This window comes from Thermobia domestica, chromosome 16, assembly GCF_964235325.1.
Source record: "Thermobia domestica chromosome 16, izTheDome1.hap1.1, whole genome shotgun sequence".
Classification (NCBI taxonomy): domain Eukaryota; kingdom Metazoa; phylum Arthropoda; class Insecta; order Zygentoma; family Lepismatidae; genus Thermobia; species Thermobia domestica.
Window position 1 is genome coordinate 72133453 of NC_137469.1, and position 27785 is coordinate 72161237.

Consider the following 27785-nt stretch of genomic DNA (forward strand, 5'->3'; position numbering starts at 1 on the left):
AAAAAAAAAAAATCGAAATATTTACTCCCGACAAATAAAGTCAAACCATATTTTAAAAGCTTTACAGAATCGTTCCTAAAATATCGATTACAGCTTACCTAATATTAACAAAAGTTCTTGCGCACGACCAAGCGCAAACACTGGAATCAAGCATCTACCTCCACGGTTGACAATATCATGAACAAGGGTTGTGAACCGGGCTTCTCTCTCTTCTCTCTTTTCATGGATATGTGTACCGTATGTAGATTCCTAAACGATAAATATATGAATATAAACGTACTGTTCTAACATACATTACCTCGTACATAAAAATAGTAAAAATGATACTTAATATATATAAATCCTTACAAGAATAAAATTTCACTCTACTAGGTAAGAAAAAAATGATACCAACAGGTGAGTTTCTTATGCAGCACTTTCTAATGATCTTAAAATTTTATTGACTTGTACAACGATTTCTTTAACTAAAATATCTAGGATACTCAACAGTATCTTTAGAAATTAGCTGAACTAACTCCGGGAGATGATTCTTTAGTAAACATAAGTGGAAAAAAAGCCTCCCACCAAAGTTATAATCGCCGAAACTACGAAAATTACGTTTTAAAAATGCCCTAGTTTGAAAACTGTATGACCTACCGCAAGCGATTTAAGAAATCACACACGAATTAGCAAGTGCACCATTTAATTATCCATGCTTTAGAATCCACGTTATCGGAGAAATGAATGAACAATTAGTAGTAAAAAGTGATCCTCCATGATCAACTTCCTTTAAAAATTCGCTTCGCCGATACCGGGAAAATAGTAAGTAAAACATGCATATATAGATAGAGTGCGATTATAACCGCCACCAGGTTATAGAAGTATTTTTTTGTGGACGCCCTGTATATTTCGTAAAGACAGTGATTATTATTTTCGATTTATACTTTATTCTGCAACGCACATAAGTTCTTTCTTTGGTGGGAATTGCTTCTTTCCCACACAATTGGACAAAGAAGTCTTTCATCGTTTTTTCATATATATATTTAAAACGTTGCTTTCGCTGAGAACATTTCAGTTAGTGACTAACCATTTCAGTGTTTCTCCCTGACTCATTATATACACAGTATATATTCTATAGTTAATGGGAACTGAATTAAGTGTTTTCTTTAATCGCTTATGGAAACATTATAATAGATTGGAGAAATACGGACTGACCAGATGTTTCAGTAACCAAAGTGGCACCAACTGTGTTGTTTCGTAGCCCGTTATCTGTACTTTCTCACGCCAGTGTTATCGCCGTGTCTAGTGCATTATGGGCAGTTGACTAAAATTAACATAAATTGTTTTCCGTATTCTGTTTGTATGTGCATACAGGTGAGTAACTGAGTAATTTTTGAAATGAACTGCCAACACTATTCTGTTGACCATTGCAACCCGTAGCTTGAGCTTGGACGCTCAGGGAGTTTGACTCCAGGTCTGGAAGATGCAACCACGCATCTCGCGTTGAACTTCAAACATAAGTTGTGTTAAGGGGCACAAGCTATTTAGCCGGTGAAGGACGATTTCTTACGGCTAGCCCCAATCAGTGAAATCCCAGGTCCGCAGACCTTGTGCGTTTCAAAAGTTATATTCGCGCCCTCCAATATCAGAATTCAACTGTGAAGACCTTCTTTTCGTTTATTTACTCAAGATTTACTTTTACGCTGCAGGACTGTTCAGCGTAACAATTGGGTTCATCGTGGGACGATCCAGACAACTTTTCCCCAGTGCGAATCCCCCAAGTGTGTTCATGGTGTGAGCAAAGTATTTATAGTGATACCTAAATTATAATCATATATACATAGAAAGGGCTATATTTCCTGAATAGGGCAAAACGTAATTTCAGCGGCAAAAGTTATTAGTGTCCAGTGTTGTATTCATTTCTCTTCGTTATTTTTTTTTCAAAATAGTGTTCTAATAAATAAGTATAGTGTCATTTAACCCAGTGTGTTTTCGTTGTATGTATGGATGGCGTTTGTGTGCGTTATGGTCTGGATGACCGTCTGATCGTCCGTGAGGTTTTCGAGACGAGACACCCGAACCTCTCGGCGCCTAATGCTCATCTCATAATTGAGACCGACGAGCTTTTTGGGAAACAGTTTGTAACCTTTCTTGAGAGGTCTTCGTCGTCCTGTCCAGGTAAGTTAAAGTATCAGGAGCATACTTATTGGTAATACCACGAGCCAAGGACAGCGAACAGAACCACGCCGGTTACAAATAAATGGACCACGAACTGAGGACGGTTACAAATAAATAGCTGCCCGAACATGGACCACGACCTCTAGTTGGTTATAAATAAATGTTCGCCCGAACAGTGACTCGAACACTAGTCGATTACAAATAAATGACGCCCGAACTACCGACCCGAATCGAGACCGTTGGTGCTCGAATACTTATAAGATAAATATTTTAATATATCACTTTTTTTTCAGCTTAGAACCAGTAATCTGAAAAAAAAATCTCTTTCAGGTGATTTTAATAATATGTTTTAGTGATAGTTTATTTTATCCTAATTGTACGTTTTGTTTTATTCTTGTTGAAGATGGCATACAACGAAGCAGATTTGTTTACTAAGATAAGCTTACTTTTTAAAGAGAATATTGACAGATTAAAGAAAGCAATGAAAGAGGATGTTGAGGAATATATAAAGGAAAATAAAGAGAACTTTGATAGATTAGAAAAAGAACTAAAGAGTGGATTAGGTCAAAAGGTAGACGCTTTACGGGATGTGTTTCGGGAAAATAGTCAGCAAACGGAAAATGCTGAAAACAAAACATCGGAATGCGAACCCGAGTTACAGTCAGATGTTCCTATTGGATACGAAACACCGGAAATTGAACCTCAGTTAGTGACTGATATTCCTAGTGAAAACAAAATATTGGAATTGAAATCTGAGCTAGAAACTAATACTCCTAATGAAAAGGAAACGCAGGAATCTGAACTCCAACCAGAGACAGGTAGTCTAAACCAACCTCGTAAGAAATCTGACAATGATTTTATTCATTCAGAATCTAGCAACACCACTTGTAGTAGTAGTAGTGAAATCCACGAACATATAATTGTAGACGACAGAGGTCGTAAGCGCACAAGAATAACTACCACAAACCACAGAGAGAAAAGGCGCAAACGAGATTACAGTTATAGCAATAGGCAAAGATACGCAGACCGGAGCGTAAACAATACGAAATTTAAAGGGAATCAGAACCAAGACCGCAGTCGAAAAGGCAGCAATAGAAACAGAAGGAGTCGTAAATCACGGCCATGTAACCTGAGTTATCACAAGCGAGACAGGAACCGCAACTTGTGTGATAACATTAAGAATATTTTCGTACGTAGTAGTAATCATTGTAGGAATAGAAGAACAAACCGTAATTATCAAAGCAGAAACAGTAATCATAGAAAAAAAAAAAAAAAGGGAAACCAAGACTTTGTGTGTTGATACAAATTTTTCTCCTAGGAGAGACGCATTTCTAAGCGATAAACATGTATTCATTTTCTTTCTTTTTGCTTTTAGTTTTTGGATAGAACACCTGGACACGAAAAGAAGAACTACGTATTTCTTTTAAACTCATTTTCGCTTCCAGCTTTTAACTGTTCGGCAATGAGCAGATAACACGTTTTTCTTTCTTTATTTTGATAAGATAGTCGCTGCATTCTCGACCATCTGTGCTTATGGTTACGAATGACGAACGACACACAGCTGATTCTTTTCCGCTTTTGGTCTTTACTCCGTGTCGCGCCTCACAATTGAATACTAATGTTGCAAACCTTATCACTGACTTACTATTAGTTTAATGTCATTAATGTTTTCTTGTTTTCATTTCAGATGTTTGAATTTGGATTTTTTAGTAAATAATTAAAGTATCCCATACGTAGGGGAATTGCATTTTAAAAGCAATTTGAAATCTTGGCGAGATTTCCGTACCCTCAGCCAGTGGGAAGATGTTTTGGCGTTATAATATATATTTTTATTGTGTTTTAAAATTAAAAAAAAAATCTTTTAGGATTTCTTCCCACTTTCGAAATTCTTAAATATGTTATTACATGTTATTTAGAATTAATGTTTGAATTTCTTTTAAAAAAAAATGTATCGAGATGCCCAGGATAAGAAAATTTTTAGTTGTTAGTTTCGTATATATTTCTGTATTTGTAAATGAAACTTAGTATGTAATCTCATGCGTAGAATATGGAATTTTACACTTATAATCAATGTTAAATTTCTTTTCAGTGTTAATCTTAGATTTTCGTTTTCATTTTGAAGTGTTTACTGTAATTTTATTGAACCTCATTTACGTCATTTACCCGATTTTGACTTTATTTGAATTTCCAGGATGTGACATGATATATTTTGTTCGAAGAGAAAAGTTTAGAACGGAAAGTAGGCTAAGCCTTAAACAAGTGAAACAGACATTTCCTTGTTAGCTAATAGTGTGTGTAGGAATGTCGTGTGAATAGTATATTCTTCGAACGAAAGCAGTAATCTTTTTATTTTAGAAGGAACTATATGAACAGATATTCTGATGGTGAACGGTCGTTTTTCCCCTCATATTAATATATATGCGGAAATATGTTTAACTTCTATATTTTCTTGCAATTTCTAATTAACATTTTTTTTTCGTCTTCTCTAGACCACTGAACGACCGTAGGGAAACTTCTTCGGGTAGGATATTTTATGGGGATAAATATAATTTTTTTTCAGGGAGGCAATTTTTCCTGGAATTGCAGATCTCTTGCAAAAATGGACGTGGCTAATCCATTGGATATTCCATAGCTAACTGTATTTTCGCCATCAATCGCAAAATATAGTTTGTCATTTCTCTTCTTCCTTTATGGTATCCGTAACTAAGTATGCGTATTCTTAGGTTAAATATTTTGAGTATATTTTGTTTATAACATTTCAGTGTATATTTTAATGTTTATGAATCGTAACTATATTGTGTACTTGTATGCTAATGTGCTATAATGTTTAGTTTTACATTAATTTTGAAAAAGCTATATTTTAATCACAGTATGTCCCAAAACTATTTGGAATTTTTTTAGTAAAATTGTTTTTGTTATGGAGTATTTCCTTCAGAAATCAACATGGCCAAAGGTTTTGGAATATAAATCTTTAGGTTTCAGCCATACTACCAATGACGGATGATTTTCTTCAAAAATCGACATGGCCCATTATTTATGAGGTTTCAGCCGTCTCAGAAATATTGATATAGATCCCGAAAAATAAACTTATTTTCTTTTTTCCAACAGTATGAAGCCATAACGTTTTTTGAGAATTACTTTCTGTCAATTATTTCATATGCTCGATGACTGAATTTTAATATGTTAATAAGACCATTTTGAAAATTTTGTAGCGAAGATGCCTAAGGAAGCTTGTTACAGCTGTTTTGTAGGGAATTTAATTGGATGTTTCAGACCAACCAGAAAGTTGTAATGTCGTTGACTATATTCTTGTTTGTATCTCATGTTTTTCTCTTAGTAGGTCTCATGTATTTTGTCTTATAGAGACATATCTTTACGATGCTACGAGAGCATTTGTATTTTGTGTGTTTACACATTTTTTCTAGGTGGAAGACGTATGTTATGTTCCAGGGAACATACGCGTAGTTTACTGAATATTAATGTTTATATTTCAGTTTTGTGCAGAAACAATTTTGTAAGTGCCTAGGGTTGCAGGCCTTCCTCGTTTCTAGTTTTTTTGCCTCGCAGGTGTCGATGGCATATTGTGTGTGTAAGTACGTGTAGTATTACACATTTTTCCCACCAATAGTTTTGGTCAATTTATGGCGTAATGACCATTTATTTTCAGGAATGTTTGGACTAGTGAGTCAACTTCCTTGATTCAGACCTTTGAAAAACTTGGATCAACACCGTATAGTTTTCAACGCTGCATTAATAAGTTCTTTTGCAGATAATACCCATATGTTCTGGTAACCCTACAATGTTTACGTTTATGGAAGTGAACAACGACCATTATTCTAGGCCTAAGCTAATAATAACTTTGTTTCAGAACGAAACCATTTGTTGTAATGAGCATTATTGAATTAAAGTCTCGATTTTCACGACGAGCAGATGGCATTTGATCTTATGGCGTGCCAAATTTTCTTCATACATGTCAACGAAATCACGATCTTTTCTTTGATATGCAGAATCATGCTTATTTCTTGGAATTACTATGAACGTCAATTTTGACACTTAAGTTTATTTTTATTTTATTTTTGAAAAACGATTTTTCGTTCTTTTCTACCAAACAACATGAGGCACAGTTAAAAAAAAAAAAAAAGGGACATACAGGTGAAAATCTTATTTTTGTTTATATATTGTCATTTTATCATGTATTTACATTTCCATTCATTTTATTTTTTCAATGATTTTCATATTTTTCAAATATATTAGAATGATATCGAAACTTTAACAATAATTTTAATATTTTAGTACCTTTAACATGTTTTGCTATTTGCTTATTCATTCATATTATTATATTTTAAATACAGATATCAGTATATTTACTAATTTTTATTAAGATATTTGATAATTCTTCAAGTCGATGTTTTCATGAATAGTTATCGTGTGTGTATATTTATTTCATATTGCACAAAATAAAGTGATCGAAACGGAACACTTAAACATTTTACGAAAAGAATTCATTAGTGTTTAAAAAAAAAAAAAAAAAAAAAGCATTTAAATAGCCCTATAACGTATTTACTTCATATTATATCAAATAAAGTGATCGAAACGGAACACTTAGACATTTTACAAAAAGTATTTGCGTGTTAAAAAAAAAAAAAAGGAATTTTAATAGCCCTACAAACGCTTTCTACGAACTTAAAAAAAAAAAAAAAAAAAAAAAAAAAAGTTATCATACAGGTGTTTCAACCGTACTTCGCTTCTCACACCAGTGTTAAAAAAAAAAAAAAAAAAATCTCCCCTTCTCCCCTCATCAACTCATCGTTGGAGAATCATGGAGGATACTCACACAGGAAGACAGCATGGTTTCAACATGTGAAGAAACGGAAGATAAGGAAACCCAACTGCACCAATTGTTCAAGAGGATCTTATTACTTCATGGAACATTTGGATTGGACATTGCTCATGCAGGAACCTCATCATGTTGTAGTGAGTGGACAAGTTATTTAACTATTTTAAATAGCCCTTTTTTCAGGTGAAAAACCATTCATCGTTTATACACGTAAGTCTCACACCATATGACAGTGTTGCCAACTAACTTATTTTAAATTTTCAGGTGAAAAACCTAATTTTATTCATACTTCGTCAGACGGCCAAGGGTTCTCAACCTGTCTACATGTGCACTTGACAGGTCGTTCCACTTTCGGACACCAATCTATAACCGCCACCAGGTTATAGAAGTATTTTTTTGTGGACGCCCTGTATATTTCGTAAAGACAGTGATTATTATTTTCGATTTATACTTTATTCTGCAACGCACATAAGTTCTTTCTTTGGTGGGAATTGCTTCTTTCCCACACAATTGGACAAAGAAGTCTTTCATCGTTTTTTCATATATATATTTAAAACGTTGCTTTCGCTGAGAACATTTCAGTTAGTGACTAACCATTTCAGTGTTTCTCCCTGACTCATTATATACACAGTATATATTCTATAGTTAATGGGAACTGAATTAAGTGTTTTCTTTAATCGCTTATGGAAACATTATAATAGATTGGAGAAATACGGACTGACCAGATGTTTCAGTAACCAAAGTGGCACCAACTGTGTTGTTTCGTAGCCCGTTATCTGTACTTTCTCACGCCAGTGTTATCGCCGTGTCTAGTGCATTATGGGCAGTTGACTAAAATTAACATAAATTGTTTTCCGTATTCTGTTTGTATGTGCATACAGGTGAGTAACTGAGTAATTTTTGAAATGAACTGCCAACACTATTCTGTTGACCATTGCAACCCGTAGCTTGAGCTTGGACGCTCAGGGAGTTTGACTCCAGGTCTGGAAGATGCAACCACGCATCTCGCGTTGAACTTCAAACATAAGTTGTGTTAAGGGGCACAAGCTATTTAGCCGGTGAAGGACGATTTCTTACGGCTAGCCCCAATCAGTGAAATCCCAGGTCCGCAGACCTTGTGCGTTTCAAAAGTTATATTCGCGCCCTCCAATATCAGAATTCAACTGTGAAGACCTTCTTTTCGTTTATTTACTCAAGATTTACTTTTACGCTGCAGGACTGTTCAGCGTAACAATTGGGTTCATCGTGGGACGATCCAGACAACTTTTCCCCAGTGCGAATCCCCCAAGTGTGTTCATGGTGTGAGCAAAGTATTTATAGTGATACCTAAATTATAATCATATATACATAGAAAGGGCTATATTTCCTGAATAGGGCAAAACGTAATTTCAGCGGCAAAAGTTATTAGTGTCCAGTGTTGTATTCATTTCTCTTCGTTATTTTTTTTTTCAAAATAGTGTTCTAATAAATAAGTATAGTGTCATTTAACCCAGTGTGTTTTCGTTGTATGTATGGATGGCGTTTGTGTGCGTTATGGTCTGGATGACCGTCTGATCGTCCGTGAGGTTTTCGAGACGAGACACCCGAACCTCTCGGCGCCTAATGCTCATCTCATAATTGAGACCGACGAGCTTTTTGGGAAACAGTTTGTAACCTTTCTTGAGAGGTCTTCGTCGTCCTGTCCAGGTAAGTTAAAGTATCAGGAGCATACTTATTGGTAATACCACGAGCCAAGGACAGCGAACAGAACCACGCCGGTTACAAATAAATGGACCACGAACTGAGGACGGTTACAAATAAATAGCTGCCCGAACATGGACCACGACCTCTAGTTGGTTATAAATAAATGTTCGCCCGAACAGTGACTCGAACACTAGTCGATTACACGATCTTGTGTAGTTCTTTGAACAGCTTGCGATAGGTCCCATAGTTTTCTAGTCAGGGCGTTTTGAAACGTTATGTTTCGCATTTTCGGCAGTTTATAACTCTTAAAGGTGTTATTTGACCCATTTTTTTCCTTTCAGTTGGTATACGGAATCGCCTCCTGGAGTTTGGTCACTGAATTTCTAAACATACTGTATATTTTTGTATGTATGTATGTATATTTATCTGTGTTGAATTATCTGGCTCCTGAACTTCATATTAATAAGTGTTAACTGTTCTATTGTGTTTCAAGCTATCTAATTTTAGTACTTCTTTGAATAACTAAGTGAATAGGAACATATGTTATACATACAAATGAGAAAAATACTATAAAAGAACACTAGTAAATTGTTACGAATAAAAATTATGCAAATATGGAGCAATATCATAATAGGAAAGGTTTATACACTCAACTTGTAAAATAAAACAAATGCCGAGATATACTCTATTATAAAATGAGAGTTAACTTAATGTGATGTAACAAATATAGAAATGCATATAGGCACATCCATAGCACATGAAAAATGAATTAAATCAATATTAATCTCACTCAGAAAGCAGATGGTAATTCATTATCAATGATAATACAATACGTGCACGTCAATACCATCGATTAAGAACTTTTAATTAAAAAAAAAATAATGGCTTACTGGTCGCTAAAGCCTCTATGTTTTTAATTTATGAAAATTTTAGTACGTAGAAAAGGAAAGTTAACTAACAGAACTATAGTTCTGAAGCCACATATTAAAAATTTCATATATGAGATTAGCCTACATATGACAATCGAATTTCTACTGTCTATTCATTGTTTCCTCTCACTTCTAAACAGCGCTAAACATAACTATTTATATCCATTTACTATTCGAAAACCTGATTCGTTAGAGATAATTTATTCCTAGGCTTACAGACGAAGAGGAAATTATATATGTGATTTTAGACTAGTTCGAACTATGCAGAAAAAAGAAAAAAAAGTGGCAGTAGTGTTTTGTGAAACAATGATTTCCTTTCTTTTTTAAAATTTTCAGAGCAACCACTGGTTACTGTGACAAACACATTTAGCACAAGTGCTCAGATCTCCCTTGTTTGTTCTACCACAGCACTCACGAAACTACAAGTCACGCATCTTTTCAACCTAAAAGCAGAACCATACCTACACAGTCGAACTGTCATATATATATATATATTAAGCTTGTACGCAATCGTCCAATTATTTCATTGAACGTGCTTTATTGCGGTCCTAGTAGTTTCTATCTTGTGATCTCATTTATGGTGGCTTAGTGGTAGAGCATTCATCTCTGGTGCATGAGGTCCCTAACTGGATTCTAGTTCGCGCCAAGTAGGCTTTCTGGTGATAAAACGTCATGTACGTGGATTGTCTCGGGGTTCTCCAGTTCCCTTACACTTTCTTCTCTCCACTATTTCATTTATTCTCATAACCATGGTCTCATTTAGCATACCAGGCATAACCGTAGGCAGTGAAGTTGAAGGATTTAAGATTTAGGAATTAGATTTCTGGCCTTCCGGAGTCTATGGCCATGTTAGCCCGTCAAGTATGAAGGATGATGTCTCTCGGCGATCATACTACCCCAAGAAAGGGAACGAAGGAAGTGGCCTGGGACTTATATGTTAGGTACCATTCCGGCATTTGTCTGGTGTGAATGAGGAAAACCCAGGAAAACTTGACTCAGGATGGGTGGCGTGAAAAGTTGGTGTCCCCAAGTGTCCAACCAGGAATCGAACTCGAGACCGTCGCATCAGTAAAGTCAAAATATTTTTCATTTTACAGTGCTTTATTTTCATTAGGTGAACTCCACCCCGTTCTTCACACGGGAGAACTAATTTACCATAAATATTTGGAAAGTGTTTTTAAGCCGCCTTCCCTCCCCCTCTTTTAGGATGCGCATTTCTGATAGAAATGGAATGATGAATATTCAGCTTGACCCAAATATTCAACAAGTACCAATGTCATACGTACACTACGTGAATGAGTTTGGTATTTAAGCGTGGTATTTTCTCAATTGATTTTAAACTGGTAGTGGTAGAAATCTACTACCAAATCTGGTCTCAGTAAAGAGATGAGAGTAGAGATGAGATATATTTTTGGGATGCTTAATTGATTATAGAAAACAGCTTCTCGCTATTTATTACTGTTTTCACTATATAGTGAGCAACGTTAAAACCTGAAGCGGCTCATTTCTGGGACTTCTTGTTCGGACAGTGATAAGAGCCCTAAATCCTATTCCTAGAGCGCTAAATCGATTCCAAAATAACCCTTTCTCGCTATTTCCTATCGTTTTTATTCCATGTAGATCGATATTGAAATAGGAAATTGTAATATTTTCCATAATGTAACACGTGTTGAATTTTAACGAAAATATATAGTTTTGCTCAGCAAATAATTAGTTTATACGAAGTTGTAGTGGATTTCTATCACCTTCGGTTATAGTAGATAGTTAAGGATGGAGATGAAATGTCGTCTTGGAACACTTAATCGATTGCAGAAAACCATTACTTGCTATTAATTACCGTTTACGCTCTATAGTTATCAACGTTAAAACCGGAAATGGTTGATTTTTACCATTTCTGGATTAAGTATCACCTCCATGAACGAACTAGATTCTGGATTAAGTATTACCTCCATGAACGAACTAGATTCTGGATTAAGTATCACCTCCATGAACGAACTAGATTCTGGATTAAGTATCACCTCCATGAAAGAACTAGATTCTGGATTAAGTATCACCTCCATGAACGAACTAGATTCTGGATTAAGTATCACCTCCATGAACGAACTAGATTCTGGATTAAGTATCACCTCCATGAACGAACTAGATTCTGGATTAAGTATCACCTCCATGAACGAACTAGATTCTGGATTAAGTATCACCTCCATGAACGAACTAGATTCTGGATTAAGTATCACCTCCATGAAAGAACTAGATTCTGGATTAAGTATCACCTCCATGAACGAACTAGATTCTGGATTAAGTATTACCTCCATGAACGAACTAGATTCTGGATTAAGTATCACCTCCATGAACGAACTAGATTCTGGATTAAGTATCACCTCCATGAAAGAACTAGATTCTGGATTAAGTATCACCTCCATGAACGAACTAGATTCTGGATTAAGTATTACCTCCATGAACGAACTAGATTCTGGATTAAGTATCACCTCCATGAAAGAACTAGATTCTGGATTAAGTATCACCTCCATGAACGAACTAGATTCTGGATTAAGTATCACCTCCATGAACGAACTAGATTCTGGATTAAGTATCACCTCCATGAAAGAACTAGATTCTGGATTAAGTATCACCTCCATGAACGAACTAGATTCTGGATTAAGTATCACCTCCATGAAAGAACTAGATTCTGGATTAAGTATCACCTCCATGAACGAACTAGATTCTGGATTAAGTATTACCTCCATGAACGAACTAGATTCTGGATTAAGTATCACCTCCATGAAAGAACTAGATTCTGGATTAAGTATCACCTCCATGAACGAACTAGATTCTGGATTAAGTATCACCTCCATGAACGAACTAGATTCTGGATTAAGTATCACCTGCATGAACGAACTAGATTCCTAACTTTTGACCTTCTACATCCCGGTCAAAACTGATGATAATCGGGTGATCTACCAAGTTGTTCTGGAGATTTTTTGGCTCCTGGACGGATGGACTGACATACTGAAGACAGGGTAAATAAATAAAGGAGTCTGGCAAACCAAACGATGCAGCCGTTATTCTATACGAAAAATATAAACCTCCTTCCCCATCTAATCCAGGTGTAAATGTGAAACTGCATTAGTGTTGTTATTTCTCCCCTGATTCTGTCACTGTGTTTTATCTCGTTATCTAAGCTCTTTCGTGTAATTTAATTTTTCTGTGCTGTTTTAAATTTGTCGCTATACACTCATGTCCAAAATTATTGTTGCTGCATATCTATAACTGTCTTCTGGTAAGAAAATAATTTGATAATGATTTTCCAGGGTACTTTTAATACTGATACTATATGTATAATCGGGAAATGCATATTTGTGGTAAATTTCATAGGAAAAGAATTATAAATACGAAAATTATAATAAGTAAAATCAAATGTTGCTAAATGGAATAGAAAATTTTATTTTCGTTTTATTGTTCTTATTTACTGCTCTTTTGACATGAAATTTGTCACATACCTGTCTTTGCCTATTATACACGTGCTAACATTACAAGAAATACCGGGCGAATTCGTTATCAAATTATATTCCTACAACAACATATTTATAGACATGCGACAATAATTTTGGACTTCAGTGTACATAGTTTCCTTCTTAAGTGTACATATGTTCAAAGTATTTAATCATGATTAGCAGTCAAAAAAGGATAATACTTAAATGTAATAATTAATGAATCTATTGTTACAGCCTGGAATATTCTGTTTTTGGCATCAATATTATTAAACCTACTCACTTGCCCTCCCCACTTCACTGTACGGATTTTAATTGAAGTGACACGATGAAAACCCAATTCAAGGTAGCGATTAACTATGATTAAAAAAATCATGTCAATCGATTCAACCGTGTTGCGATCACAGACAAGAGAACGTGTACTTTTTATTAGCATAGATTCTAATTCTAATGACAAACTACTATACTCATGAGTTACATGTACTAATAACTCAGCAGCAAATCAGCGTGCTTTAGTTACCCGTGGGTTTGTTTATGGTCGCTTAAAAGTAAAACGGAACAGAGAATAAGACAAAATGAGAAAATGAACGAGCATCGACCGCCTACCACACTGGTTCTAAAAAGTTTAATGATATCAAGTTGTCTTATCTAGTTCCGCTTTTCAGGCAACGAGAGCATGATTCCTTATAAACTATTACTAACAAGCATGTACAATCAGAGGCAAAAAACCTGCAACATGAGCATATAAGTTTATTGTGAAATGACGAAGTCTTTTGCTCCAAAATAAGTGTGCACGGGAGGAGGCCGAGGTTTATCCTGCCGTGATTCGTTCCACTGAGACGTTATGTTCATTCCCTGTGCTGTAAGGCGTAGTTTCACAATAAACTTACATCCTCATGTTGCAGGTTTTTTGCCGCGGATTGTACACGTGATACTTACTATAATGAGAACATCCGGATGAATATTCGGTATTTCCGCAGCCATCAAATGCCTATCCTCTTGCCGAGAAAAATCGCCTGTGTACAAAACCTAAAAAAAAATTGAAGTGAAAGTACAGTATTTAGAGAATAAAATTTAACATTAATTAACCAATTTTTTTGTAACAAAACAAAACAAAATAAAAATAAATGACCTACTGTTGTAAAATAAACCTAATGCCAAGATACCACAGTTTTGAAATAAAACTGAGGAACCATTTAATGACAGACATATATTATAGAATATATAACTCAAATATGAATAATCTTGGTTTATATTAAGTAACTTTCTGCAGATTAAAAAAAAAATCTATATCCAGAGAAATGGAATCTAGTTTGTGACGTAGAGATTCCAATATCAACACGGTTGCTTTGAGTTACAACCAATCTGAATAATTGCTAGCACATGCTATAGGATACAAAATTCAAATATGAACAGTCTTGCTTTGTATTATAACATGATTGGTTGCAAGCCAAAGCAACCGTGTTAAAAATTGGAATATCTACGTTGCAAAGTGGATTCCATTTCTCTAGACATAAACTTTAAAAATCTGCAAAGGTCAGATACAAGGCAAGACTGCTCATATTCGAGCAGCTATTTAGCTTAGTCAAAAGTCCACATAAAAAAAGTGAGGGGTCATACAATGGTTCAGATTCCACGTTAAACTGTAGTTGGTTGGCTGTATTGAGTTTAGTTTTCCTCAACATATATATGTGTATGAGTAAGTTTATTTTCAACCTCTTACTAAGAAAAGTTTATTTTCAATAAGAAACGTTTTTTTAAACCAAAATACCTTATATTTTATTACAACTTTAAAAAATCTTTTTACCTTATAAACAAGCGAAGGCAATTGTCAACCCAAATAATGCATTATTTTAAAAGCAAGATCTAAATTTAGGAAAGTTAAGTAAGTAGCTCGTTTATGTTTACAAGGACTACACATCAAATTTTATTCCATTCTTTGAGAAGTCAAGAGCCAAAAGTGGGGCCAACTAATTTTACATTCCCCATATTAACAAATAAACTGCGAAATTGTATATATATATATATACAGAGAGAGAGAGATAGATATAGGGAGAGAGATTTGTGTCAAAGAAAATTTACCTTAACGCCTGCAATTTCTATCATGAACATGGCTGCTCCTAACACATGACCTGCATTATATGCCCAAAATTTTACTCCAAATACGTCCTTCTCCTCGTGAAAATTGATAGTTTCTATCTTATCCATACTAGATTCTAAGTCAGCTTCGGTGTACAACATCTGGTCAGTTGCAATATTACTGTGGAAAAAAAGATACGAGATTCAATCAATTTCTAATGCTACGCACAAGATACAAGTTTTCATATTTAAATTGAACTATACGTGTGCAATATACTGTTGGACACTGCGCAGATAAAGTAAAAATTGATTCATTTATAATACGCACCTCACTAACTGCCTCTTCGGTTTAGCAAAAAAGAAAAAAATTAACGCAAAAAACCAAACATATCACTGCCTTCTATTGCTTGTCATCCAGCTGCATCAAGAGGTTACACCATAACGCATTAGCATCTTGTTTCATGTTATTCTATCATCACCTTGTTTCATTCAATCTATCTCGTGGCTAAATGGTTATCGTTCTCATCTTTGGTGTGGAGATCTAGTCTCGATCTCTGATGAGAACACATGCAGTTCAGATCCCATTCCAAACCTTAGATCCACGTCTCAGATATTCTTGATGTTCAAAATATATGTTAAACTATTTTCTTGACGCATCCCTAGTCTCATTCTCAACGACTATATTACCTGAGCTTCGATACTGCTTAAAAATAAATGTAACATAATGTTATCCTAATAAATTAATATCTATTTTTAAAGATGCATACAGATTGTTATACCGCATATACTCGAATCTAAGACGCACTTTTTCTGCAAAATTTCAGGTATAAAAGGGGGAGGGGGGTGCGTCTTGGAATCGCATACGAAACCGCATACGAAGTGATAGTGAGTCTGTGTTCAGACAGTGAAAGTGTCCTCTGTTGACACTGTAAGTAAAACTGTAAGATGGTGCCTTTGTTCTCTTTTTAATCTTGACATTTAAATGTTTAGTTTGAGCAGATAAACCCGTATGATTTAATTTGTACTGTCAAATTTTGAGTTGCTTCATTAAATATCCAGGATGCGTCTTAGATTTGAATACAAGAAATTGACACAACTTTTGAAGTTTAGGGGTGTCTTAGATTCGAGTATTTACGATAACTCAATTAGAAGAAGTTGCTCTCATTAACCAACTCCTTCATCATTAACTTGCATTAACACCTGTTTATGCTTGCACGACATAAATATTGAACACTAAACTGAAGATTTTATATCATTTCAATAAAACATACATCATCCCAATACAATACAGATATTCATTATCATTACACGGTAACTGATAACAGTACATTGGAGTCTCGATGGTAGGTTCCCGCATTTAACGAAATATTAGTTAGGTCCCGAAAAATAACTTTATATACATAATGTAATTCAATCCACATTTAAGGAAAATTATATTAGTACATGTCCTACTTTAATGAAATGAAAGAAAGGAAAGAGAGAGAGAGAGAGAGATGAAATATTTATTAGTAAATAGAAAATATTCACATACATCGCTCACGGAATGGTTTATTTACTGGAATCCGTAAAACCACTTGTTCATGGGTAATTCGGTAACTTTAAGCAAAAACTAGGCCAATATTTTCATCACCATCGACTGACACTAGGATCGATGATACTCTTCTGAGTTTAGAAACATTAATGTTTGCTTTAACAAAAAATTGGTTACCCACGAGAGGATATATAGATAAATAACTTTATTATTATTATTATTATTATTATTATTTAAATTTGAATAATCCTCTCATGTGCATACATAATGTTAATGTTAGCAATTCGTTTTCTTCAGGTTTCTTGTTAGTTTTTACTTTGATATGTTTGATCACTCTTGCTCTGGATTTTAGGACAGTATTTTTCAGTCTTTGGAAGGTGGAAATACTAACAGTGTATTTTTAAAAACAGTACGCTGTATTCACTGGCTTGTCATTTAAGCGCTTATTTAAATGTGTTAATATTGCCATCTTTTTCAATGCACAACTCTTAAAAGTGCAGATTAAAATCATTCAGATCTAGTGTTTTAAAAACACAAAATGTGTTAAAATATTAAAATCTCACGTTATACTGTACATTTCAGAGAAACTCTTCCTTATGATGCGCATTTCTTTTATATCAAATCCCTATTTAGCGAAAAATCCCATTTAAAGAAAGAAAATCCCCAAGCAATTCGTAAAATCGCAATTATATTGTATATGATTTTTGATATTCAATGCACATTTTACTATTACTTTTTTAAAGATCCTGCATTTACATATATAGTTGATACTTACCTAACTTTTATATAATCCGACAATAACCACCTGTAAATTGCCTTGGTCGCGTGAGTCATAAAACAACGCCCTTTGAAGCTTGTTTTCTGTAAAAACCATGGCAGGGCACCACAGTGGTCGAGATGAAAACTGAAATAAAATAATCGCAATACACTGAAAGAAATACATTTCATTATTATATCTTTAATATTTATATATAAGCGGGTGATCCATGATTAATCGACTCATGCTCATGGTTAACAATTGAAGGTGGATCCAGTTGTGAATGTGAAGTTGCTAGGCAAATAGGTGGCATAAAATTAAGTTCATTTTCTACAAATCCGTTTCATTAAAAAAAAAAAAAAAAGTTTTAAGTTCACAGCATAGGAGAATTACAATGTTTCTTAGGATTCTTCTTCTTGTCCTTTAAGTAACTTTCATTAAGTATAATATTTCATTCCATTTTCTCAATAGTCTTCTATAACCGTTCATACTTGACTGATGAAAATAAACAAATGCTAACGCAAAGAGTGAAAAGATGACTGATTGGATCAGGACTCGAACCCGGTCCAGTCAGTCACTTTTTCACCCTTTGCGTTAGAATTCATACCTATAGAGAATCTGGTATGTAAAATAAAATTAAAAAAAAAAAAAAATCGGTTATTTCCTCCTTAAACTAATATATATGTAAACAAATGCATTCAATTTTATTGATGCACCAGTATACTGAGAGCAATTAGTACTAGAAATATTAGTCTTTCATATATTACGCACCATTATTTTTGGTTCAAATTACGGGAACCCTTTGGCTTTTGGAACCCAGAAAATCATGTGGGAGTCTATTCAAAGAAGTTTAATTTCCGATTCCCGCAAACGCAAGAAATGTGCTCGTAATTACGGTACTAATACATGGTAATCAAAAACGTTCTTGCTGTTCTTGACGTCCCATTAATCAAAGTGCTCACAGAGAGGAACTGAAATGACGCACTACGTGCCAAGCGATCGAGAGTTAGTCCGGCCATCGATCTTCAGTACTATAGGCACATTGCGCATATACTGCAGTCATAGCCCGTCCAGTGTCGTAGAGAAATGGAGGTATCGAAGCAACTTGTTTGCGTGTGTTTGTTCTATGACATTAAAGTGGGCCTGTCAGCTGCCGCGTTAAGAAGTCAACCACACACAATATTTATTTATGGAGATAAATAGACGTATTTTATTGTAAGTATTCAAGTACGTACCTAAAGTAAGTCATGAAAAAATTATACAGTTTCGACAATTATTGCAGCTAACTTTTTCAATCGGACATGGTCACTTACATAAACACCAGTTCTTGCTGCTGTCGAAACTGTACAGGTATAGTTTTCCAATGGTTCAATTTAGGTAAATACTTTCCATTATTTATCAGTTACACATCAACTTGCAACACTTTCATAAATCAGTTACATCAGTTTTTCAAAGGGAGGTCAAAAAATGCATAATGTACGCGACAAAATACTGACCTATAGTGTTTACCTATTATAGCATATTTGATCTTAAGCCTTTTTTTTCTTTTTCTTTTTTCCTTCTTTCTTTCTTTCTTTTTTTTTTTTTCAAATAAAAGCCGGTACACTCTCTACGTTGTGTGTCAGCATTAAAGAAAGAAAGAAAAGCAGTTTTTGCTGAAGTACCGACCACAATACCAAAATTCCACTACAGCTGTCAATCTGCAACTGACCGCGGTGGCCCACTCGAAGAACGCTCACCACTCGTGCGCTCGATCCTAGCTCTCCCTTAGTGGGATTTCTTGTGAACAAACACATGTGAGTGAGTTTTCTTGGGGCTCTCTCGTTTCCTCCCACTCCCTTCACTCCATCATTTCGTTCATCATCGTCACCGTCTCCCTTAGTCTCGGAGCATATTTGTGGGACGTTGAATTAAAAAACACACCTAAACCACTGAATTATACAGAATGGATAAAAATGGGCTCACATGAAATCCCTAATATTACACACAAAGATCAGAGGAGAAAAGTCCGAATCAACAAGACCCCTTATAGACAGGGGAGCGACTTTTACTAGTTCTACAACCTACTGCGTCGGTTGCATGCGACTATTACGGAACAGGGTGTCAGCGTATGGAACAATTTTGTGTTTGTAACAAAACTAAGGTTGAGAAGAAAGCAATGCTACTATTTCATCATGTTCATCGTCAATAAATAAATGAATAAACAAATAAACTAAGACATTAGAAATATTTTATGTGGAATGGTCCTCAGAAGGTGCGCTTATTTCCACACATCTTTCGCGTTCTCCAAATATCTATACCTTTCCTTTCTATAACTTTTTTTCTTTCTTATATATTTGTTCTTATATACATACAGTCATAGTTCCACTCTATTTGCACCAGGGTGGAAAAAAATCATGATTTTTTTCAAAAAAATCATTTTTGTTGATTCTTTTGATTTAAATCGATTTTTTTGATTTAAATCAAACCTTTTTCTTCGTATAATACAAGTCGTGAACTGAAGAAAAACATTAGGAATTAGTATTAAATGTTAATTATGCCATTTAAGTGAAAGTATGGGGTTTTAATTTTGAATTAATTCCCAATCGTTAACCTATTTCAATCCCAAACAATGTTTCTTAAGCATTAAGGAAAGAGTACAGCAATGTATATCAAATGACACCTTTCTTTTCACGAAAGTTACTGATATTTGGCAGGGGCATATTTTTAAGCAATTGGAACTAGCTAGTGGCACGAAAAACATATAAAGCATATAAATTTCGCCTAAAATTAATTAACTCACTCTATGACCTATGGGAGGTTCAATGCCATGTTCACAAAAGCTCTCCTGACTTTTATCCTTAGTCAACTGAATCCAGTTTCTATTTTGTACTCCTATTTCTGCGAGATTCATCTTAATATTGTCCTCCCATCTGCGCCCAGGTCTTCCTAATGGTCGTTTTCCGATTGGACTTCAAGTTAAAACTGAAAGCGTTCTTACTTTCTTCCATTCTCGCTACATGCCCTGCCCACCTGAGCCTCCAAGATTTAATGACCCTAACAATGTTTTGGTGAACGGTATAAATTATGCAGTTCCTCATCATGAAGTTTTCGCCATTCCTTATTACCGTTCCTTTTGGTTCCGAATATTCGTTTCAGGATTTTATTCTCAAATACTTTCAGTCTGCGTTCTTTCCTCAGCGTAAGCGACCATGTTTCACAACCATACAGCATAACAGGCATAATTATCGTTTTATATATTTTCAGATCCTTAAAGCTTGAAATTCCTCGACAGAATTCGCGACGATAAGAGATTTTCAACTGAATAATAACACGAATTCCCTGCTTTTAGTCGATATTTAATTTCTTCGTGAATATAGTTTTCTGATCCTATATATTAGCCGATGGCAGAACTTTCTTTGTCTTTATGCGATGAGTTTTTGTAAGTCAAAAATTTTCTGCAGGAATTCCAAAATAAAAAATGAAGATGATCAGTTCCAAAAGAAACACTTGTGATTGTTAAAAATATGCTTTATGTGACGTGAAAAACAGTTCAAATACGAGTTGTCCGTGCATTTAAGACATCTATACATAGCAGGCACGTTTTTATTCTTTTCTATTGGCTATTTTATTTCCTCTGACAATTTTTCCTGCACGGGCACGACAAATTTTCTGCGATCACATCGCAGATCGCGGCATGTTCTGCAATGGGTTCAAGTATCCACTTTATCAAAGGTATTATTCGATATTTTAATGCATCCAAAATTTGTCGTATTACGATCCCGAGGAACTTCTATGTATTTAGTACATAAATTTCGCCCAAAATTTTAAAATCTATTTTTTTTTCTTTGTTTCGGAGAGGGGATCGGATCCCTCTAAATACGCCCCTATTATCTGGAAACAAACAAATAGACGTGGACACAAAAGAGTTTTCATCTTAAATGTCCATGGTGATTTCCCCTTTGGAATAGAAATTTTAAAACCCTGTGTAAAAAAAAAGAAGAAAGCAGGGTTCACCCGTTACCCATTCAAACGGGATTTTCCCTGATCGTTCTCTACATGATACTCGTTTTCTTACTGTGCTTAAATACATTTGAGTCTCATTGTATTATGATTATTATCTTCCATAATCGAAATAAGAGAACAGAAATGGGATTTTACTTACTTTCACTTTAAATTAATTCTTTTCGGAATTTGATTTAAATCAACGATTTTTATTGAAAAAATCAAGTGATTTAAATCTTGATTAAAATCGTGATTTAAATCAGACTGATTTAAATCAATCCACCCTGATTTGCACGATAAGAACATTGAATAAATCGGGTAGTCGCGAGTTGCCGTCCTTTATATCCACTGCAATTACTATTTTTAGGGACCCACATGGATCTTGCACTGCCAGTGGAAGTATGCCAACAACTAACTACTACTTTTTGAATTACGCGCCGCAGCTCTATCCATCCATCTATACTCTCCATCGGTGAATTATGAAATATAAGTAACATGCGATGGCTCATGTAAGTATGTTCTACGTTTTAAATTCCGATGCCACTCATTTCGTAATGAGGGACATCTGTTTTCTTACTCAAGTACGTATAGTAGTTAAAGTGATATCATTACCGACTCTGGTAATGTGGTGTAAACGATTTCTAAATTTGTGATGTGTGGTCAGCTCCCGTTTCCCTATCTAATGTGTGCTCTGGTTGCCCTAAGTGGAATATGACTGACTGGTGCTGGAAGTCAACACGGCAGTACGGAACTATGCGTACGAATCCTTTGAACAGTGCATAAAGTAATAAGGTCTGGAAGAAGTCTTAGATATTTCAGAATGACATCATTATTCTGGACTACCTTTATGTCTAGGAAAACTCATACAGACGCAATCCACAGAGCACCCACATCTTTTACTCATTATTTTAATAATTTGATTAAAATGTATCAATTTCTGTGTTTAATTAAATATCCTCTGCCAGACACTCAGAAAGCACAAACAAACAATAAATGAAATGAAATGAAATCTTTTCAGTTCAATGTTCCATGATTATGCCCTTTAGGCTAAGGGAGACAAATGACTGAGTTAGAATTGGTGGAATGATAATGAGGGAGAGAACGGGAATACCCGAGAAAACCCATAGACACGATATTGTCTGCCATAAGCTTACTTGGCCGGCGATCGAATCAGGGACCCCACGTACTGGAGGTAAGCACTCTACCATTGAGCCACTGTGCTCTCAAACAATAAATACATAAATAAATAAAAGCTGGGAAGATCACTGATAAATCATGTTAAGTTTCTGTAAGATTTTGTCAGGTACTTGTTATAAATTCAAAAGACCTTTAAAAATAACCTAAATATGTCCAAAAAGACCTTCACCATTCCTAATTAGACAACTCAAAAGTTCCAACCACCAAAAATTAAACAGCACATAACACTTTTAAACTAATATGCTTGAAATAAGTAAATTTATATAGTATCTTCATGTATGTTACTTGTCGATATCTAATACAACCTAACCAATAGTTTTCTCCAGTGGACCTTACGAATGTATGCCTCTTCTTTTGCCGCTGAATTGACATAAACAAAATTTCTTAAGAATTTGGATCTGGAGAAACGCTTAGGGTTCTCAACGAAGTCTCGTCTCGTCGCATTCTTGACGAAGTCTCGAAGGACACATATTGACTGGAACTTATTCACCCTTATGAAACACATTTTTCCTACTTAAAGCATCCGGTGAAATGCTTTAGGTATAAAAAGGGATTTTGTGAATAGTATCAGATAGTATAAACGTGTACTACATTTTCTATCAACCTAATTTACGGGAGACTTAGGTGACGAAAATGAGAAACAAATGCTACTTACTGAGAAACCAGCAAAAGGTCGATCTCATCTGCTTCAATAAGATCAACAAAGGGAAGAGCGTCCATTCCAGATAAGCCTGGATGAATTCCACAGTCCAACTGGAAAAAAATATATATAAATCGATTATAGAGTAGATAAATTAAATGACTGGTTTAATGTCCATTTTCAGCACTAAGAATATACGAAACTGACTTCTACTTAAAGTGGGATCCAATAGCACTTCCTAGGCTTTTTAGCCCTCCCTCCTGGTCTAGCGGTTAGCGCGTGCATTTGCTGCACAGAATCCTGGCGGGGACACTACTGACATTTGAACATATTACGATGGTTCGGATTCCACCTTAAACTAAGGACACACGTCTCACATAGCCTCAGTGCCGAAAACAAACGTTAAGCGTCAATAAACAAACATATAGATCCAGACAATTTTTGTGATTTTAACTGAAGTTTAGTACTCTAGCCGGGATCAAACTGAGACCGTACGCAGACACACACGTGTGAGACTTGGCATTAAAGGGGGGACTACAATGTACTTATGATTCAGTTTGTCACAGTCTTGCTTCAAAAAATTGTCAAATGACGTTCAAGCCATCAAATACTTATTCTTGAAGTGTGTGCCTTATATTAGATTGCGCTCGATGGTACAAAGTATGGTTAAATCAAAGACAATAAATCTAAGGCTTAAAAGCATTATTAAAGTCAAAATCTATTTTGACTTGTAGAATAATGCTCTGTGGTCCGTGGGCGCCACTTTTAGAACATTTGATATATATATCCAGAAAAAATTTACTTTTTAAGAATGTTGAGGAGACAAAAATTACTGCAGTATTTAAACTTTTCTTCGACAAATAGAGAAATGAAACATAGGTAAAACAAGTGAATCTGAGAAGCAATGTTTCTTTATTATTAATCAGCTACATAAGATATCGATTAGTGCTCACGAAGAAGAATATTTGGATACAAAGGAAATTTTATGGAAGACTACTGCAAGTAAGAAGAGCAATGTTACTTTTGAGAAGATAATCAACGGGACGTAACTCAACACACAAAAAGATATGTTGAAGAAGGTAATAATTTTTCGCCGAAACATTTACACTTAGATAATGTTGGCTGCGTTTGCGGTAAATATTTTTTAATGAATGCTTATAGTAACTGGACGTATGTCTAACTCACCAATGACCAGGGTTGGCTGGTTTAAACCAAACGAAAAATGCTTTAACCCTTAAGAGATCCGGGGTTTTGGGGCTATTTTTTAGACTTTCAGTCAAGCAGCTACTGCATCGTCACTATTTATCCTAGGGTCATGGTTCATACCTCATTCTCTTTAGAATGGAGCTAGCTTTCAAATGATACCACTTGCATGCTCATACCATATACCAGGAGCGGGAAAAATGATGTCAAAGGGAAAATTTTTTTTCTCGCACTTTGGGCCCCCCTGGAGCGACCCTGTGTGAACGTAGCCATCTAAAAAAAAATCTGATAAATAGTACTTGGTATACTGAATGTGTGTGCCAAATTTCAAGTTTCTATCTTGAATACCAAGGGCGGGAGAAATTATATCAGGAATTCCCACCATGCCCCAAATTACCGTAAAACACCATGATCTCAGGTAAAAAAAAAATCCTGAGACATCCCTAATTACCCTAGGGTCATGTTTCGCCCATCATTCTCTTCAGAATAGAACTGCCTTTCAGGCGGTATGACTCACGTGTCTCCATCATGTATCTAAGGCGGGAAAATGAGGAAAAACGGGAATTTTGGGTCTAAATATCCTTTTTTCAACTTTTAACGTAGAGATCTGAAAAAAAAATCAGATAAATACTACTCGGTGGGCTGAATGTTTATTCACAATTCCAATTTTCCAGATGCAAAAGTAAGCCCGCCAGAAATATATATATATATATATATATATATATATACACCGACAATGTCCCATATTCCCGTATACAGAGGGAAACTTTTAAACATTCCCTGAGACATCCCTAATTACCCTAGGGTCATGTTTCACCCATCATTCTCTTCAGAATAGAACGGCCTTTCAGGCGGTACCATTCACTTGTCCCCATTATGTATCTAAGGCGGGAAAATCCCGTGAAAGGGATTTTTTGGTAAAATTTCCCTTTTTCAACGTTTAGCCCCTCTGTACCCCCCTGTTTTAACGCAGAAATCTGAAAAAAATCTGGTAAATACTACTCGGAGGACTGCATGTTTGTGCAAAATTTCAATCTTCTACGTGCAAAAATAAGCCCGCCAAAAATACTTTACAAACCCCCCTCCCCCAAAAAAAAGTATTACACGAAAATATAAATTTTAGACTTATGACGTCATCACCTCCTATGTCTCGACACAGGAAGGTGTGAAACCATCCGTAATGTCTTCTGCAATGCCTCTGGACTTGAAAAACCAAAAAAACCCGGACGAAAAAGAGTTATAACGCAATGTACAATGAAACACCCCGTATGGTACAAATTGTACCATGAGATCTCCAAAGGGTTAAATCGTGTGAACTTCATGGTGACGTCTCCACATATGAAACCATTTGCATTACGTTTATGTAGTTTTCACCTTTTAATCAAGGGGTCCCCTGTTCAATTCTCGATCGAACCACAACCCATCTTTCAAGTGTACACCAAGTAGCGATTCGAGGTGTCCCTTTACGCGAAAGTCTTCTCCGTGATAACCTTGGTATTTCATAAGGATGTTAAGCCTAAACATACGAAACGAAACCAAATTATATATTTCTACTTGCCTGAATACCTGTTGTTTTATAAAGAAGTCAAGGTTGCTTAAATATATTGATAGAAATTGGCAAAATTTATCAACTGACTACGCAGTTTCCAACATTAGCTTGGATCTGACTTTGTTTTGATTTTATTGCATGATATCTACATACCAAATTTGTAATATAATACCTCAGTTTTAGCGTAGTGATTATGATACGTTGACCTTAAAATTTTATATACAAATACATTTAAAGTAATAACAGGATTTTCCCAATGGCTAAGCCGGGAGTTTCCCGATTTATATATAATTGTATAATGTTTTTACTTGTGTAACTGTTTATCTTTTTGTCCTTCTGAAATGACTCTTGACAATTATATTAACAACTAGGCCTATGTAAACATCAGTACAACGTATTTTTATCAGGAGTCCTTCGTGAGTGAGTCGGTAATCGCATTTGTGACCAATTAGTCACGGTTTCTTCTCGAAATAGACAATTTTTCTTGGATGAACCGAGAGTGCGGTTTGGATTCCGCTTTAAGCTTATGTGACCCCTTCCAGCATAACTTTGTTGTTGCATAATAACACCAAGGCGAAACAAACTAATTTCTGTCCATATCTAATATAAATACATAGAGTAAATTATTTAAACCAAAAAAAAAAAAAAACCGAATTTAAACAAAAAAAAACTGTTTTTTCAATAAAAACTATGGTTTTGGCCAACCCTGCCACTGGCTGATACTTACCATGATCTTCTTCCCTTTGAATTCCAACATAATACATGATCGACCAACTTCTTGTCCCGCACCTCTATAAAACAAAGAAAGAAACATCAGATGTTAATATAATGTAACTACTGCACAGAAACCATTTTTAATTTCTTAGTTTATATCTTAGTCGAGTATGAAGGTGAAATAGTTTCAATAAGAAACCATTCTCCCTAACTTTGACACACGACCCAAGAAATCACATGTCAGAGGGAAATTGAAACAAAGATCAGAGAGGTAAACGAAAAAAACTGTTTATTTATTTATCAATTTTCACATGGTAATCTGATCACTTTTGGAAAAATCTGGGTACGTACTATATTTATTAGGTATAGTGACAGCAATGACTCGTGAAGCCTCGGCTCTACATCAAACACAAAAACATTTTGTTTCACTTGTGATACATCGGAAGATTTCGGTACAATTCGTGAAGCTGCCTTCCGAACGCACACTTGAGAAAAGGTCAAACAGCAGAAGTTCACCAATACTCTTGCCTAACTTTAAAGAAATGATGAACAAGCGATAACCCCAAAATAAATAAAACGTAAATAACTGTGGCATAAACTGTAACAATTATTCCAATAAAACAGTACCAATAATAATAGTGAACATATAAAACAATAACAAAAAATCAACAAAAAGAAACTCAGCGGCAATCCGACAACCTCTGTACCTCATGAGATGTTCTCCATACAGCGCGAGAGACTACCCTGGGAAAATTTTATGGATCGAGTGTTGACGACCGAAATACACTCTCGTATTCTACTGAGTAGTGAAATCGATGGATCTAGGTTACGCTTTATAACTCCTTGCGATTATTATACGTAGTAAATCAATTCCTCGCTGTTTTCCACTATCAACATTTTAATATTTATCTATCTATTTAACAAACTTTCAGGTGCGTATTTTTAAAAAGGTATCATCCTGGCATTCGTCTAATGAATCTTAGAAAACCGGGAAAATGTCAGATTGGTCAGCTACTGGACCCCTCCTAACTGTTAAG

General features: G+C 35.2%; 1 protein-coding gene across 1 annotated transcript in view; it reads right to left on the reverse strand.

Annotated features, from left to right (window-relative positions):
* Cpsf73 (cleavage and polyadenylation specificity factor 73) overlaps positions 1-27785 on the reverse strand; it is a 65445-nt gene that overhangs the window by 34226 nt on the left and 3434 nt on the right. Inside the window, exons 2-7 of the mRNA XM_081742580.1 lie at positions 26762-26825; positions 23298-23395; positions 17480-17608; positions 15177-15354; positions 14034-14123; positions 99-249 (exon numbers count right to left, since the gene is read on the reverse strand). Of these exons, the coding sequence (XP_081598706.1) occupies positions 99-249; positions 14034-14123; positions 15177-15354; positions 17480-17608; positions 23298-23395; positions 26762-26825 (710 nt within the window). The remainder of the gene's footprint in view (positions 1-98; positions 250-14033; positions 14124-15176; positions 15355-17479; positions 17609-23297; positions 23396-26761; positions 26826-27785) is intronic.